The sequence below is a fragment of the Tetranychus urticae genome, chromosome 2 (genome assembly GCF_039701765.1).
Source record: "Tetranychus urticae isolate SD_2017Ah chromosome 2, NJAU_TeUrti_SD_1.0, whole genome shotgun sequence".
Classification (NCBI taxonomy): Eukaryota; Metazoa; Arthropoda; class Arachnida; order Trombidiformes; family Tetranychidae; genus Tetranychus; species Tetranychus urticae.
The window spans coordinates 552,545-567,084 of NC_142959.1; the positions used below are offsets into that span (position 1 = coordinate 552,545).

The 14,540-nt window shown below is 32.6% G+C and overlaps 4 protein-coding genes across 5 annotated transcripts; 2 read left to right on the forward strand and 2 right to left on the reverse strand.

Annotated features, from left to right (window-relative positions):
- Nucleotides 1–2,276: 2,276 nt before the first annotated feature.
- On the forward strand, nucleotides 2,277–7,686 carry LOC107368829 (TNF receptor-associated factor 3-like). Its single transcript, XM_015936714.3, has 6 exons — nucleotides 2,277–2,955; nucleotides 6,042–6,146; nucleotides 6,221–6,529; nucleotides 6,622–6,714; nucleotides 6,784–7,008; nucleotides 7,171–7,686. Exons 1-6 carry the CDS (start codon nucleotides 2,668–2,670, stop codon nucleotides 7,210–7,212), a joined length of 1,062 nt encoding a protein of 353 aa, XP_015792200.1. The 5' UTR covers nucleotides 2,277–2,667; the 3' UTR covers nucleotides 7,213–7,686.
- On the reverse strand, nucleotides 3,363–5,834 carry LOC107368828 (uncharacterized). 2 transcript variants are annotated; one of them, XM_015936713.3, is made up of 3 exons: nucleotides 5,600–5,834; nucleotides 5,347–5,485; nucleotides 3,363–5,266 (listed from the first exon to the last, which is right to left on the reverse strand). In XM_015936713.3, the coding sequence occupies exon 3, from the start codon at nucleotides 5,237–5,239 to the stop codon at nucleotides 3,869–3,871; it is 1,371 nt and encodes a 456-aa protein (XP_015792199.1). In that variant the 5' UTR covers nucleotides 5,240–5,266; nucleotides 5,347–5,485; nucleotides 5,600–5,834; the 3' UTR covers nucleotides 3,363–3,868. The 2 variants fall into 2 exon arrangements, with proteins under 2 accessions (XP_015792199.1, XP_089124122.1); XM_089267996.1 differs by lacking the exon at nucleotides 5,600–5,834 and having other exon boundaries at nucleotides 5,347–5,543.
- A 1,624-nt stretch (nucleotides 7,687–9,310) lies between the features above and the next one.
- On the forward strand, nucleotides 9,311–10,461 carry LOC107364983 (uncharacterized). Its single transcript, XM_015932442.2, has 2 exons — nucleotides 9,311–9,799; nucleotides 9,880–10,461. Exons 1-2 carry the CDS (start codon nucleotides 9,347–9,349, stop codon nucleotides 10,210–10,212), a joined length of 786 nt encoding a protein of 261 aa, XP_015787928.2. The 5' UTR covers nucleotides 9,311–9,346; the 3' UTR covers nucleotides 10,213–10,461.
- Nucleotides 10,431–11,650, reverse strand: LOC107364984 (uncharacterized). The gene is made up of 2 exons (XM_015932444.3): nucleotides 11,162–11,650; nucleotides 10,431–11,082 (listed from the first exon to the last, which is right to left on the reverse strand). The coding sequence occupies exons 1-2, from the start codon at nucleotides 11,612–11,614 to the stop codon at nucleotides 10,765–10,767; spliced, it is 771 nt and encodes a 256-aa protein (XP_015787930.1). The 5' UTR covers nucleotides 11,615–11,650; the 3' UTR covers nucleotides 10,431–10,764.
- Between the last annotated feature and the right edge of the window lie 2,890 nt (nucleotides 11,651–14,540).

Consider the following 14,540-nt stretch of genomic DNA (forward strand, 5'->3'; position numbering starts at 1 on the left):
GAAACTGAATCAACTTAATTAACCAATTGAAAACTTTAATAATTTAAATGAATTTACTTTGGATTGAAGCTCATGCCTGTGGGAATTAATCACCATAGTTAATTCCCTTCATTGTCAACAATTTATTGAGTTAGATACAAAAAAGCGCGATCTCTAAACTTTCTGAATTGAGTGTAAATGAGCGCGATTTTCAATGGTGATGAAAATTCTAGTTATAGTCTTTTCACACTCAATTTGACCAAAAAAATCAGTTCATTAATATTATTTGCATCTAATTATGAAAAAATACTAAATTAAATTTTGGTACAAAAGCTGTTTCCAAACTTCCAATGATGTGGCTCTACACGGTGAATGAAAAATGAACGGTTATCGTTGCAAAACCTTGAAATATTAAGGTGTCATTTAAGTTTTACGGTTGGGTATGAAGTTTAGCTTAGAATTGACTGAAATTTCAGTGAATCAAATTAAGGACCTTCAGTATCAAAATATCGTTTCAATTTTCCTCATCGAATAATTGATGTCATTTTTGTGAGCGTCCGAAAATTTCTGGCGAAAAAATTGACAAAAGTGATTTTGACCTCCGTTCCTGAATAGACCTACTCTTCTTTGAATGAATTTTCCAAAAATTAAGATAGATTGAGGCCCATAGAGATGAGATCAGGTTCTTAGGATAGATTCGCAAGTATTGAGAATCTGAGGTGAATTTTGTGACGCGTCGCTAGAAAATTTGATGAAAAAAGTTGGTGAAAAAAAATTTTGGTCGATTTTTGTACCCTTTAAAAAACTGTAAAAATGCAATAATTTTGCGAATATTTGTCCGATTTTGATTTTTTTTGTTTTATACTGATTAATTAAGGTTAAATAATGTTTTAGCCAAAAAAGATCACAATCAAATCTTTTTTCATAGCGAACCGCAAAATTTATTTGACACCTTAATATGATATGCTTCCCATCATGGAATCTTTTATCAGAAGCCGCTATCTTCCGGTTTTACTTGATAAAAGAAGTCAAGAGCCATTCATTGATGTCATAAAATTATACCTGTCTGTGTGCAGTATATCGGACCAAATTCCCTCATTTTTGTTGGTTGTTATCAGTTTTCTCAGTAACCGGAAGTATTCAGCGCAAATAAAAAAGTACATTCAGTCATAATTCATTTTCGATGCTCTACAAGAAAACTAAAAGACTAAAAAATCCATCAATTTTGTATTTTTGGGTAATCTCCTTTAATATCAATCACTGAAATAACATAAAATGGAAAGATAACAAAGATAATTTTAGAGCTGATTGGCGGGCAGTTTGTTTGTCCGTTAATGCAAGTATTTAGTGCTGGTACGAAGATACGTCACCAAAAAGTACAATATAAATATCATTGATTAATAATTAATGAATTCAAATAAATGAGCAAACTGTGTGTAAAATTAATACTCTCCCTGTGTCCGTATAACTAAAGGGTGTATTGTTTAAGAGTGAAATTATGTGAGCAAAAGAGTAACATTTACTTATCTGACTGCGGTGATTATGACGATAAATAAGTTGATAAGATGAAGATAAAGGTGAAAATGGACAATGATGAAAAATGCATCATATTTATCAACATCTTTATCATCATAATCACCACAATCAGGTAAATAAATGTTACTCTTTTTGCTCCCATAATTTCACTCTTAAACAATACACCCTTTAGACTGTTACCTCATTGGTATTATATGATTCATTACTGTCCATGTTTGTCTATCTGAATTAGAAGGCAATCAAGTAAGGGGCAATCCGATCAAAACAATTAATGAAATAAAAATTTCAATTAGATTAAAAACTGATAAGAAGTTAATCTAATTTTCACAAAAATTTAATCTCAATAATGTCCATAGGGAAAAAATTTTTAATTGACGACAGGCGCATGACCTAAATGTTGTTAAATTGGTTGATCGGATCTTTGTAAATTAGTGACGTCACAAATTATTGAAATTTTATCTAATCTTATCTTTACAAACATTTTTAGTCTAATTTTTAACTACATTTCTTGTTGATCGGATTGCCCCTAAGCCATCTATTAGTCTGAATATAATCTTAAGAATGAAGAGATTTTTCTCTTCATTTCAATCTTTCATTCTCACTTGACTTCAACTCTTATTTGGCTTCATTACTTGAAATCTTAGCCATTATTATGATTCTTGTTATCAACTTTTCTTTATCATTTTCCCCCTTTTCTCGTACTCAAATCTCTGTCCTACATATAATAATAATCACACTCGTCATACAACTAGATCCAGAACATGCTAAGATAATTGAATAAGAGGTTTCCCTTGGATTTTATCTTCATTTTGTCTCAATTTATTGCTTTCTCATACAAATTAATGTTTCTATTACCTTTTATTATATTCAATTTTTACTCTATCTTATGTACTGTTGTTAGATATTTATCATTCAATATGAACCAATTGTTTGAACCTCGCCCGTGATCAACAATCATTAATTATGTTTGTTTTGGTTCTTTATGCTCAACAGTATTTTAATTAAGAAGACACAATGTATTTTGTCAATGTTGCTGAAGTGTTAGCAAAAAAGTGACGCTTTTATCCTCCTGATTGCAAACTGAATCTTCATCCTGATCAAATTTATTGATTACTCGTTTCTGTTTTACTGCGAGGAAGGTTCGACAAAATAATGGAAACTTTGTCTGGTTTTGATGAAGTATCAATTGATCGCGTACAATTTGTTGACTTGTATCCAGAAAACTTCAAGTGTGACCAATGTGGTTTATTAGTAAGGATAATAATCAAGACAACAGCTCCATTCAAATTGACTGAAAATGGATTTGAAGATTCCTCACTCAATGCGCCTTCGAGGCCAAAATGTGGCCACAAGTTTTGTCGTCCTTGTTATAATTCATTGTCCTTCGATGGTAGATTCTTGAAGTGTCCAATTGACTCTCTCATTGTCCCTAAAAAAGAGGTAAGTTTAATTTATTAATATTTTTATTAAAATTTGTGATTCGACTTTACCTTATAAAGTGATCAAGATTCAACAATTTGCATGAAAAGATGGTCGCTTGATAATTTGGTGACATTTAAATAGAACTGTAAAATTCAGATAGACACACAATCTGTATGCATGTTCAATCAATGTGTAGATTATTGTTTACATTGCTTATCAACAAATTAAATCGTTACTCTAAGCACTTGTTCATAAAAGGGTTCTTTTTGAAATGATTGTATTTACTGATGGTAACATATCTATTATAACTTGACGAGTCTCATAAATCAAAACAACGTTTGTTTATATGATTGTTTGAAATCTTTTGTTTCCATGTAAAGGCATTTCACCAGTGATTTAGATTATGAATAAGCACATGAGAACAATTGTACTGCTGAATATTATATTTAATTTCATGATTTTGCAATAAAATGATGAATTGGTTCCGAACATGATAAATTTTGCTCACTTGTTTTAGAAATTCGATGAATTATAAACATGAAGCAAAGGCACCAATGGTTCAACAATCATTTAAGAAAACTGAAATTAAAAACGGAAAAATACAAAAGTATTACTGGAAGTATAACATCCTTGTCATTCATTGTTGAATTTATAGCGGTTTAGATAAAGCACATAGTAAAATATAATAGTTCAGTAAATAGATTTAGTAAAATATCAGTAGTCATTTCTATATTACATTTGGTCATAGATTGATTCATCTTAATAAATTAAGCTTTAAGATGGTTGAGTTCTTGTGAATTTCTTTGATTTGTTCTGGTTTTTTGTATCCTGGTTTCCCAATTAACAATTTCCCAGTTTCAATTTGATGATGTTGGTGAAATGATTAAGATGGAAGATTATCATGGCACTTGAAGCGAATTGAGCAAATTCTTCATCTAAGCTCATTGGATGTTTTTGTATCGGAAGTGATTGTTATACTATCATCTTGTTCATCAGATGATGATGAACACTCTCCTTTATAAGGTTTAGGAGTACTTTGTAACACTGAGTTTAGGAGTGGTCCAGGAGCTCTAGGGATATCCCAGTTTACTTTGGGGCTGAGTTCAACCATTTTTTTGTTCTTTTTAGCTTTAGCTTTCGCTTTAGAATGGCCTCTCCAACGAAAATATTCAATGAATAAACTTCGTGAGGATACAATAATCCCTAAAAAGTTTTTCACAATAAAAATGGACAGTGTTCTATCATAGGCAGAAGCAAGATGAATACGTATAAATAAATATGGAATGTTGACATTTACAAGTCTGATGAAATGGATAAAAACATTTGTTCCATAAATATGTTTTTCTGGATGACTTCTTATAGCAGTTTCCTCTACTTGACTACTTTTATGCAGTTTTGACAGCTGATAAATTCCAAGAGAAGGATAGACAACATTGAGGGCACCTAAGGCAACTATGGTGTACATAAGGGGTCGACCAACATTTGGTGTATTAATAACATGTTTAGTAACTGGATCAATATCCGGAGTTATTAATTCGAGGAAGAAAATAAGGTCGAATATTTCAAAAGTTGTATGTTGTATGAGCTCATCAGTTAAAGTTTTGGACCAACTACGATGCAAGTCATCTTCCAAGTTTTTATGTGCTTCAATCCAAAGTAAGAAAATGAGAGCTGTCAACGCCAAAGAAACTTCAAAAAGTTTAGATCCATAAAGTGTAGTATCCTCACCAGAAACCATCTTTATCAGAATATCATTAGCAAAGAAGACAAATATTTTGAAAACTAAGACAATAGAATAGATGAACCAGGAAATGTAGCTCAGAGGAAGTACTCCCATACTCTGTGGCAGCTTAGCTCCAAAAATTTGACCAGGCTCAGAATAAGTACATTGAGTATGACCATTCATATTTATGGATGAAATAGCAGTGTCTCCCGTTTGTTGCTGCTTATTCCAACTAGAATAATGTCTTCTGGCCATTATGATAGCAATAACAAATAAAATGATGACCATAACATCAATAAGAAACAGAAAATACCATCCAACGGTTCCTCGGCTATAATAAATGATATAATAATTGAGTAATGAACTTTGTGAACAAAGAGTAACAGCTAAAACTAAGCCTTCAAGAATCTTCCAGGTTTGTAGCCAGCAGAGAATGCATAAGGTTTTACTGTTAACAAGAAAATGCTCTAGACTGGCAGCAATTTCTTCCTTCGCGATCCCGTCTACTTCTGTTTCATCACCTCGACCACAATTCGGGCAGGGATTTTTGCCAGTCCGGGCTGCTAGGTGGAAATTCATCGATGCCACAGTTTTTAACTAAAACCACTTAAAAAAGATTGAATGCTAGGTTAGCTACATATCAGTACAAGATAAAGACAAAAACAAACATAAAAATGATAACTTACCAGAAAAAGTTTTCAAATGTTGCAATAAAAATGAAAATCCAATTCTGCAATGAATGCAGAGAACTTTTAATCACAGATGGCTTATAGAATCGTTTCTCTCTAATCTTCAACAGCTTAGCACTGGCATTGTGTAAAAAAACTGAAATAGAAACAGAAATTAAGCAAAACAAAATGATAAAGAGTAAAAGTAAATCAAAAGAAAGTAACACTTTAATAACAAAAATGAGTCAGCCCCAGGAGGCGTAAGCGTTACCTAGGTAATACCCATATGGATGATATCAAGCCTCTTGATTCAAGAGTTTTTTAAAGATTGTTTAATAGTTGTTCAAATTCCTAAGGTCATGGTTCCAATGAAGTTTAAGTTGATTCTTTCAACATCAAATTTCACGGTCTCATAATCATTAGTCAATAAGTTAATGTAAAGAAACAAGATAAAGAGACTTCAGGGAACTAAAATGAATTTCATTTTACAAACTAGGGACCGCCACCTGTTGGCGTCATAATAAGATTCTTATTGTTGTTCAATTGCAAGTCAGAATTACCTCATTTAAAGAATTAAAATTTTCCTCCAAATTTTCAATCGTTTAAAATGAATAGATATTTTCGAGAGGAAAAATTTTACTTGTTAATGCAAGAACAAATAATGTCTTTAATTGCATTTGAAATTAACTATCTACAATATTTATTTAAATTAGTTCATCGAGGATCGTCTGGACTCTGAGACAATCATGGAAAAAGATGTTTATTGCTCTTACCGAAGTCGAGGCTGTAAAAAAATTTGCACTTTGAGAGATTTAAAGGTAAGTCGACTCGTCTTCCATACTTGTTTATTATTAAGTGACAATATTGACAGTCCAATTCTCTCATCTTTCAGGATCACATGAAAACCTGTGTTTATGGAGTAGTCAGTTGTCCACTCAAATGTGGAGTAGGAGTTGTCATTAAAATGCTTCCTTCTCATATGTCAACGGAATGCCCAAGACGGACAATACTTTGTACTCACTGTGGAGATGATATCGCCCTTCAATCAAAGAAAGATCACGAGTCTAATTGTCATCGTCGACCTACCTTGTGCAATTTTTGTAAACGTAAAATGGCATTTTGTGAATTGAAAAAACATTATGAAACCTGTTTGGGCAAACCAAGAAATTGTAAGCTAGCTCTGATGGGATGTAAATTTGTGGTAAGTGAAAATTAAAAATTTCATACCAAATTGGATAAATTACAGATGCCTTTTCATTGTTTTAATACAATCCATTTTTTCATGTTAAACAGGGGAATAAAGACGAAGTCGAACAACATGAATCAATCTGGAAAATTCACGTTGATCTATTGACAAAGTATCTTCATAAGAATAATAATTATTCGGTTAGTTCCTAATATTGAATTTATAAGAATATATTTAAATAACTTTTATGCTTCTTTCTTCTAACTAAGGACGATTTAAAATTGCGTATCAGTGATATTTTGAAGATAGTCAAGGAGTTGAGTGAAGAAAATACAGTTTTGAAACAAAACTTGGGAACCCTTTCATCCCAATTTCAAACAATAATAGAAGACAATTCCGTTTTAAAAGATAAAATCAACAAAATGGAATCAAATTTTGGTCAAACTATCGACTCAATGACGGAGGAACAAAAATATTTAGCAAGTGAAGTCCAAGTAAGTTTCAAGCATGCACATAAGCATTAAACAATTGATACTGATGTGGCGCTGCGAAATCTTTGTACTGTTCAAGTACTTATTCGCTAATTTATTATTACTTTTATGGATACTAAATTCTGCCATAAGTTCTAATCTTTTTCTATTTATCTTTTCGAATAGCGTCTAAGAGATTTGGTGGCAGTCGGGGAGTCATCAGTATGATAAATAACCATTTTCATCGTCTTCAAGTGGTCAACTTACTTCATAATCATGGCTATTTTAGTCGAATTTACGGGATTTTAGGTTCCATCGACATCATGCATTGACACAAAAGAACTGATGATCGATACCAACGACCCTAATTCAATGTGAAAACACCAAAAATTTAAAATTATTTAACAAAGTCTTGGACACTTTCGATTCTCCTTCCTTTTTCTCATTCCCACAATTTCAAAAAAAATTTTTCATTCCAACTCGGATTTTTTTATGTGAAAAGTTTTTTTTGTTTTTTTACATCATTCATTTGACTCTACACGATGTTATCGATTGTATTCTTGGTTAGATAGTTTCTTTTATGCAATATACTGCCAGTCAAATAATGCAGTTTTTACTATGTTTTACAAAAATTTTCATTGTTTATTTATTGTATCTCAAGATTTGTTAAGTCAAATAAAATTTTGTCGTTTTCGTATAAAAGTGTTTACTCCAATAGATTTTATATCGTCTTATTCATTTTGCATGCTTAAATAAAACAAAATTGATCTTCTTAGCGGTAAGGGTCGCCAAGCAGGTATCCAGCATCAGATACAATAATAGAACCAGTCATATTTTTTGAAGCATCAGAGGCAAGAAGAGCAATTAATTGTGCCATTTCAATTGGTTCAGCAACTCGCTTCAACGGCATTATTTTACCAAATTCATCCCAAACCTTATCCTGATCACCCGAGCTATTGACTACATGTATATTAGTCCTGGTTGGTCTAGGAGCAATAGCGTTGACACGAACATCAGGAGCCAAAAGACTAGCAATGACTTGAGTAAACGCGTTTACTGCAGCTTTGGACATACAATAAGACCATTCAGAAGAAACCTGTTAACCAATTAATTCGAAAGGCATTCCATTTATTTTCCAACTTATCAATTTATTCTATTGATAGACATTGAGATAAAACTATTTAACTTAACGATTTGAAGCCGTTGATGTGTTGACAATTGATCCTTTGGACTCGATGAGGTAAGGTTTAGCCAAATGTTTTAAGATAACTGCTGTTCGAATGTTAGTTTGCATAACACGATCATAATCAGCAATAGCTTTAGGGTCATCAAAACTTTTTAGATTCACTACACCAACATTGTTGACAAGAATGCCCAGTCGAAAGTAACCAGCATCGTTGCTTCAAAGGTTTAATATGGTTGTTACTAAAAAACCACATTTAACACAATTGTCACATTTATACACAAATCACCACAAATACTAAAAGAAAAATGCACGAAACAAGGTAAAAATGGATTTCTTTTAAAACTAAACTCTTCTAAACTAAACTAAACTGGGCTGTAGAATATAAAAACTGAGTCATTATTTGTGATTTAAAAGTTTATCTGATCCATGGCTTTCGAGAAAATCGAGTCCAAAGGTGAAATGTACGAGTAACTATGTGAGAAATTGGCTTTTAAAATGACAGGACGGTGACCATGAGGTGACTTAGCTTCATATTCAGTTGCTTTTCCGATTCCATCGTTCGAACCAGTGATTAAATTTGTCTAAATTGTTGTCTTATTGGATTAGCAAAAGTTTTAACAAACAAACAGTAAGCATGAAATGGTAAGCTTCAGCCAAAAAATGAACTTATAAATTGTTTATTTCTTAAATGGAATGTGAAAAGTCTTCGCAAATAAAAATGAATTTTGATGATCAATTGTGATCAAAACTGTCTCGAATATGACCGAATATCTATCTATCATTGTTAGAATAAAATCATTTCAGCAATTAATATTTTATCTTAATATTTCTCTTTACTTTATTTTCGTCAGTATTATATTTTAAAAACAAGTTAAAAATAGGATTGAAATTGAAACATTGTATTGAAAGAACAAGAGTGAGAATTTTCACAGAATTTCCTGCTATAACGAAGTCCCAGAATCACGAATGATGGCCATAAAGCAATGCAATCAGTGAGCTCATTCGCCAAAATTGAATTTGCATTTTTTCAGAGTACATAGTTCAATTTAAAATTAAATTGATCTCATCTAATCATCAGAGGTGAATCTAGTGGTAATATTATATAAAAGTTTATTTTTTGGCTGAAGCTCAACATTTCATGTTTACTGTTTGATTATTACAACTTGTGCTAATACAATGATCAATTTAAACAATAAAGTAGCTTTAATTACTGGTTCAAGCGATGGAATCGGAAAGACAACAGCTATACTCTTTTCATCATTAGGTGCTAAAGTAGCCATTGTTGGTCGAGATCAGTCTAAACTGGATAAAGTTGCTGCTGAATGTGAAGCTAAGTCACCTCATGGTTACCGTCCAGTCGTTATAAGAGCTGATTTCCTGCATGATGAAAATATTAAACGAACCTTTGACGAGACAATTGCTGGTTACAATTGGCTAGACATTCTTGTCAACGATGTCGGTGTAGTTAATCTGAAAAGTTTTGATGATTGTGAAGTTATTGCTGATTATGATCGTGTAATGCAAACTAACATTCGGACAGCAGTCATCTTGACTCATTTGGCTAAGCCTTATCTACTGGAATCCAAAGGAACGATCGTCAACGTATCGAGTGTTGATAGCTTCAAACCGGTAAGTAAGCACGGCTCGCAATGACGCTCAATCCGATCCATCAAAATAATAATAAAGCCTTTTCTATTATTTTCAAACAGAATGATCGAGAATGGTCTTACTGCATGTCCAAAGCCGCTGTGAATGCGTTTACTCAATCTATTGCAGGTCTTCTGGCTCCTCATGTGCGTGTTAATGCAATCGCTCCTGGACCGGTTAAGACAGGTATATTCAAGGCCACAGGCGATCCCGAGCAACAATGGGAAGAGAAGGCTAGATTAATGCCATTGGGACGGATCGCCGAACCAATTGAAATAGCACAATTAATTGCTCTTCTTGCCTCTGATTCTTCGAAAAACATGACTGGCTCAATAGTTGCATCTGACTCTGGATATCTTCTCACAGATCCTTACTCATCGGGAAGGGTCGCATAAATTAAACCTGTCCAATTTAACCGTTCAAATTGAACAAATGTTGAAGAACACTTTTTACGAGAATCAAGAAAATTTTATTAGACTTCCTTTAAGAATACCTCCTCAAAGATTCTTACAGTTAGAACGGTCAATCATGGAATCTTGGAGTACTCAGAGAGAAGCAGATTTTACCCTTTTTTACGAAAATCATGATTGAATGAACAAATTTAGAAGTCATGTAAAACATTAAATCTTAATATTTTTAATCGATTTCGTGTGTTTATCATTGATGTTTCGTGTAAAAAATTGAACTGACCTGTTAATGCGTCAATAATAACACAAAATAACAATTGAAGTGATTCATTGATGGTTATCCTCAAACAATTGACTTGACCTGAGACGGATAATACACTCAATATAATCTGCGTTACAAGAGTAGTTAGAAGTCAGAAAGAGTAAATAAATGGAATCTTTTCACCATCCTTCGAACAAAAAAATGATATTCAGGAAATAACTTTTGGAATGATTTACTTTGATTATGAAAACAAAGATTTATTATACTTAGATTCAATATCAACGGTAAGGATCACCTAGAAGATATCCAGAGTCCGATGTTATTATTGTGCCAGTCATGTTTTTTGCAGCATCAGATGCAAGTAGTGCGACTAGTCGTGCCATTTCAATCGGTTCGGCAACTCGTTTCAGTGCCATTTTTTGAGCCAATGCATCCCAAATCTTATCAGGATCACCCATACTCTTGATTATGCCAGTCTTAACTGGTCCAGGAGCGATTGCATTTACCCGAACATCAGGAGCCAAGAGACTGGCCATGGCTTGAGTAAACATATTCACAGCAGCTTTGGATATGCAATATGCCCAATGAACATCAGTCTGTCGGAAATTCAGAGCTAATTTTATTTCTTCCATTCATCTTATTGATTGTCATTGAAGTAGACTGATTAAGACTTACCGCTTTGAAGCTATTAACACTCGATATATTGACAATGGCTCCTTTGGATTCAATCAAATATGGTTTAGCCAAGTCTGTTAAGATGATTGCAGTTCGAATATTCACTTGCATAACTCGATCATAATCGACCACTATGTCAGAGTCACCAAACCTTTTCTTATTAATCACACCAGCATTATTGACAAGAATGTCCAATCGACTGTAAGCATTAATTGTCTCCTCAAAGGTGCGTTTAATATCGTCATCGTTCATGAAATCAGCTTTAATAGTAACTGGCTTGTAGTTATGAGGTGAATTGGCTTCGCACTCAGAAGCTACTTTATCCAAATCATCCTGTTCAAGTCCAACGATGGCCACTTTAGCACCTAAAGACGAAAATAGTAAAGCAGTGGCAGCTCCAATCCCGTCACTAGCACCAGTAATTAAAGCAACTTTATTATCCAAGTCGATCATTTTACTGACTTGACAGAAAACATGAAATCGTAAAAAAATGGAAAAGGTCTTATATACGAATGTAAAACCTTAATCAAATCTAATAAACCACTTTGCATGATCAGTCGAGATAAAACTGATAGTTTAATCGAACTAAGTTTACAAAGCATAATAAAAGTTATCTACGAACCTCATTGCCAAGTGAATTATTTCCTTTGTAACTATTTTCATAACCATTCATTATCATATCGAAATTAGAAAAGGTTTTTTGTTCTTTTTTGTTGAAGAGTATAATTAAAACTTTGAGTATCAAATCGAGATCTTCCATCTATTCATCAAATAAGTAAAGACAACTTTCATGGACTTATGACATTAAATTCATTAGTTACTAGGGATTATAATTGTTAAGGAATTATTACAATTTATATTTTGCGTAATTGGATGATAAAGGCACTAATATCATCAGTAATGGTAGGGAACAAAATCCAAGGATTTTACTACCAATGAAGAAACTCGACGAATTGTCTTCTCATCGATCGACTTCAAATTCATGTGAACTTTATTGAATTAGTGTACATATCCACCTGTTTAGATGTATTTCACGATAAATCATCTTGTTTAATTCAAGATCACTTGCAATTTAAGTGCACTTTAAGATGGGCATAAAGCATGAACGATATTAATGATCTTCGACTAATAATAACAGCTATGATGGAGGATTCATTATAAATAGTGTGTTCGATGACAATTGGCTACATGTCAATCGAATGTCGTGTACCATTGCCATTCCACAGTCACATTAACTTTTCATCTAAATTCGAATGTCGATATCAACCATCAAACTAAAGAGTTCAAACTTCGAAATAGACTGATATCGATTAGTTATTATGTAACTTTATGTGATTGAAATTTATTCATGTTTATCAAATTAGCTTTTGTGATGAATTTAAATTTATTTCATCATTATATTAATTTTGATTCTGTGTCACGCAATTGAAATGAGAGAGATCAAAGTTAACAATATCAAAACCGATAACTTTGCCACATTGAAATTAAGCTGATTTTAACTGATCAATAAAGCACTATGACCAGAACAATTGATGAAATTTATCATGATATCACCATTTCATCACTCAATAATTTTATTTGGATATTTTATCATTCCATTCATGAATTGCATCTAAACTTTAAAAGATTGCAGTGAATCACAATAACAAAGTTCTGATTGCCAACAATTTGATACAATTTTGGTATCTGGATAAAAAGAATGATATACAGTTGATTGCATTGAGTTTGACGGTATTTTGGGTTTTTCCTTTTGATTGAATCTCAGGATTGTGAAACATAACCATGATGAAGAAATTAGCTTTTAATCAATGAGATCATTAACCAAAAATTGAAAAGTTGCGTTTGTTCAAAACTCATAGTTCAACTTATTAATAATAGTTTCAAGTAGTTAGTAAAAGTCCGGAACAGTTCCAAAACTGTTTTACCGGACCAAAACTGTTTTTCTGGGCCAGGCCACTCTAGGCCAAAGCCCGGGTCTAGGCCAAAAAAAAAATTGTCAACTTAAGACAAAATTAAGTAATTTTGCGCGCGCGTCACCCTTTCCCACGCTAAGCTTTCCCACGCTCAATCAAAGTTTAACAACTAAATTAAAACAAACAAAAGGGATGAAATTAAATGAAATTTATTGATTTTCAAATCTTTCGGTAATCTTTTCCTCTGGAACCTGAGTTAGTCTTTGGAGTTCCTTGAAACAATATTGTGCAAATGTCAAATCTTTGGCATCCATTATGCCTAACATTTGCTTTAGTTGCAAATTTTCTTGATACAACCGCTCAGCTTTGGCAGCTTCAATATTTAATGCTTTATCCATCCGCATTATCTCTTCTTTAGATTGTTTTACCACTTTGGCACTTTTATATTTGATTGTGTCTTTACAAACTTTATGTAAAGTTTGTTCTACAATATACTTGACAAAATCTTTATGCTGCTCCGGTATGGATGCATACATTTCCATAACTTTAATGATAGTTTCAATTTTGCCTGCGATTGGCGATGGTTTCTCCAGTGCAGTTAGTAAATTAAATACTCCAGTAGCTGGCGATGAAGATGATGAAGATGATGATGTTGATGGTGTCGGCTCCATAATATGGCACAAATAAATTGTAATTAAACAAGAAAAAGTGATAGAACTAAACACAATTGCAATGTAATTAAACGAGTTGGTCAAAGGTTAAGATTAAGCTAAGATAAACAATTAAACTAATTCTAAATTTTAACCGCCAATAATTACATAGATGTGCTACCATCTATGATCAGATTATGTAACTATTTTTGCCTCTCAATTTAAATGCCTTTGACCTACAATTAAGCCTAATTAACCTACAATTAACCACAATCAAGCCTAATTAACCTACAATTAACCACAATTAAGCCTAATTAACCTACAATTAACCACAATCAAGCCTAGTTAGGCTATAATTGAGCAATGTAAGTTACATTTATCTACCATTGAACACATCCAAGCCAAATTTCATAAGTTCCTATGTTAACCCTATGGGGGAAAATTGATCAAAAAAGTTTCTCGAATATGATTTTTTTCAATCTAATGATAAACTTCAGGCAAAATGACTGACTCTTGAGCGTATTTATTTATTCAGCAAACTGATAGTTAAAAAGTTACAGCCAAATAAAGAAATTGAGTTTTCAATCATCCATTGAGCCTTCTTTCAACCCCGATTGAGAACTGAATAACTACTCCTTAGGGTAGTAAGCATACATTTAACTATAATTAAACCCATTTAGGCTATAATTAACCAATTACTTTTGACCTAAATTAAACCCAAAATAAGTAATTACTTTCAGCAAATGAAGACCTTTATCAATAACTTGGAGCCTGCCAACAGATGGCAGCACTTTACGATAATTTCGATCAATTGAT

Bases quoted from the DNA above. Each gene is read 5' to 3' on its own strand.
- LOC107368829 (XM_015936714.3), top strand. From the start codon at position 2,668: ATGGAAACTTTGTCTGGTTTTGATGAAGTATCAATTGATCGCGTACAA. The intron at 2,956-6,041 runs GTAAGTTTAATT...TATTTAAATTAG, and splicing joins TCATTGTCCCTAAAAAAGAG to TTCATCGAGGATCGTCTGGA. The intron at 6,530-6,621 runs GTAAGTGAAAAT...CATGTTAAACAG, and splicing joins TGATGGGATGTAAATTTGTG to GGGAATAAAGACGAAGTCGA.
- LOC107368828 (XM_015936713.3), bottom strand. From the start codon at position 5,239: ATGAATTTCCACCTAGCAGCCCGGACTGGCAAAAATCCCTGCCCGAAT.
- LOC107364983 (XM_015932442.2), top strand. From the start codon at position 9,347: ATGATCAATTTAAACAATAAAGTAGCTTTAATTACTGGTTCAAGCGAT. The intron at 9,800-9,879 runs GTAAGTAAGCAC...ATTTTCAAACAG, and splicing joins GTGTTGATAGCTTCAAACCG to AATGATCGAGAATGGTCTTA.
- LOC107364984 (XM_015932444.3), bottom strand. From the start codon at position 11,614: ATGATCGACTTGGATAATAAAGTTGCTTTAATTACTGGTGCTAGTGAC. The intron at 11,083-11,161 runs GTAAGTCTTAAT...AATTTCCGACAG, and splicing joins GTGTTAATAGCTTCAAAGCG to ACTGATGTTCATTGGGCATA.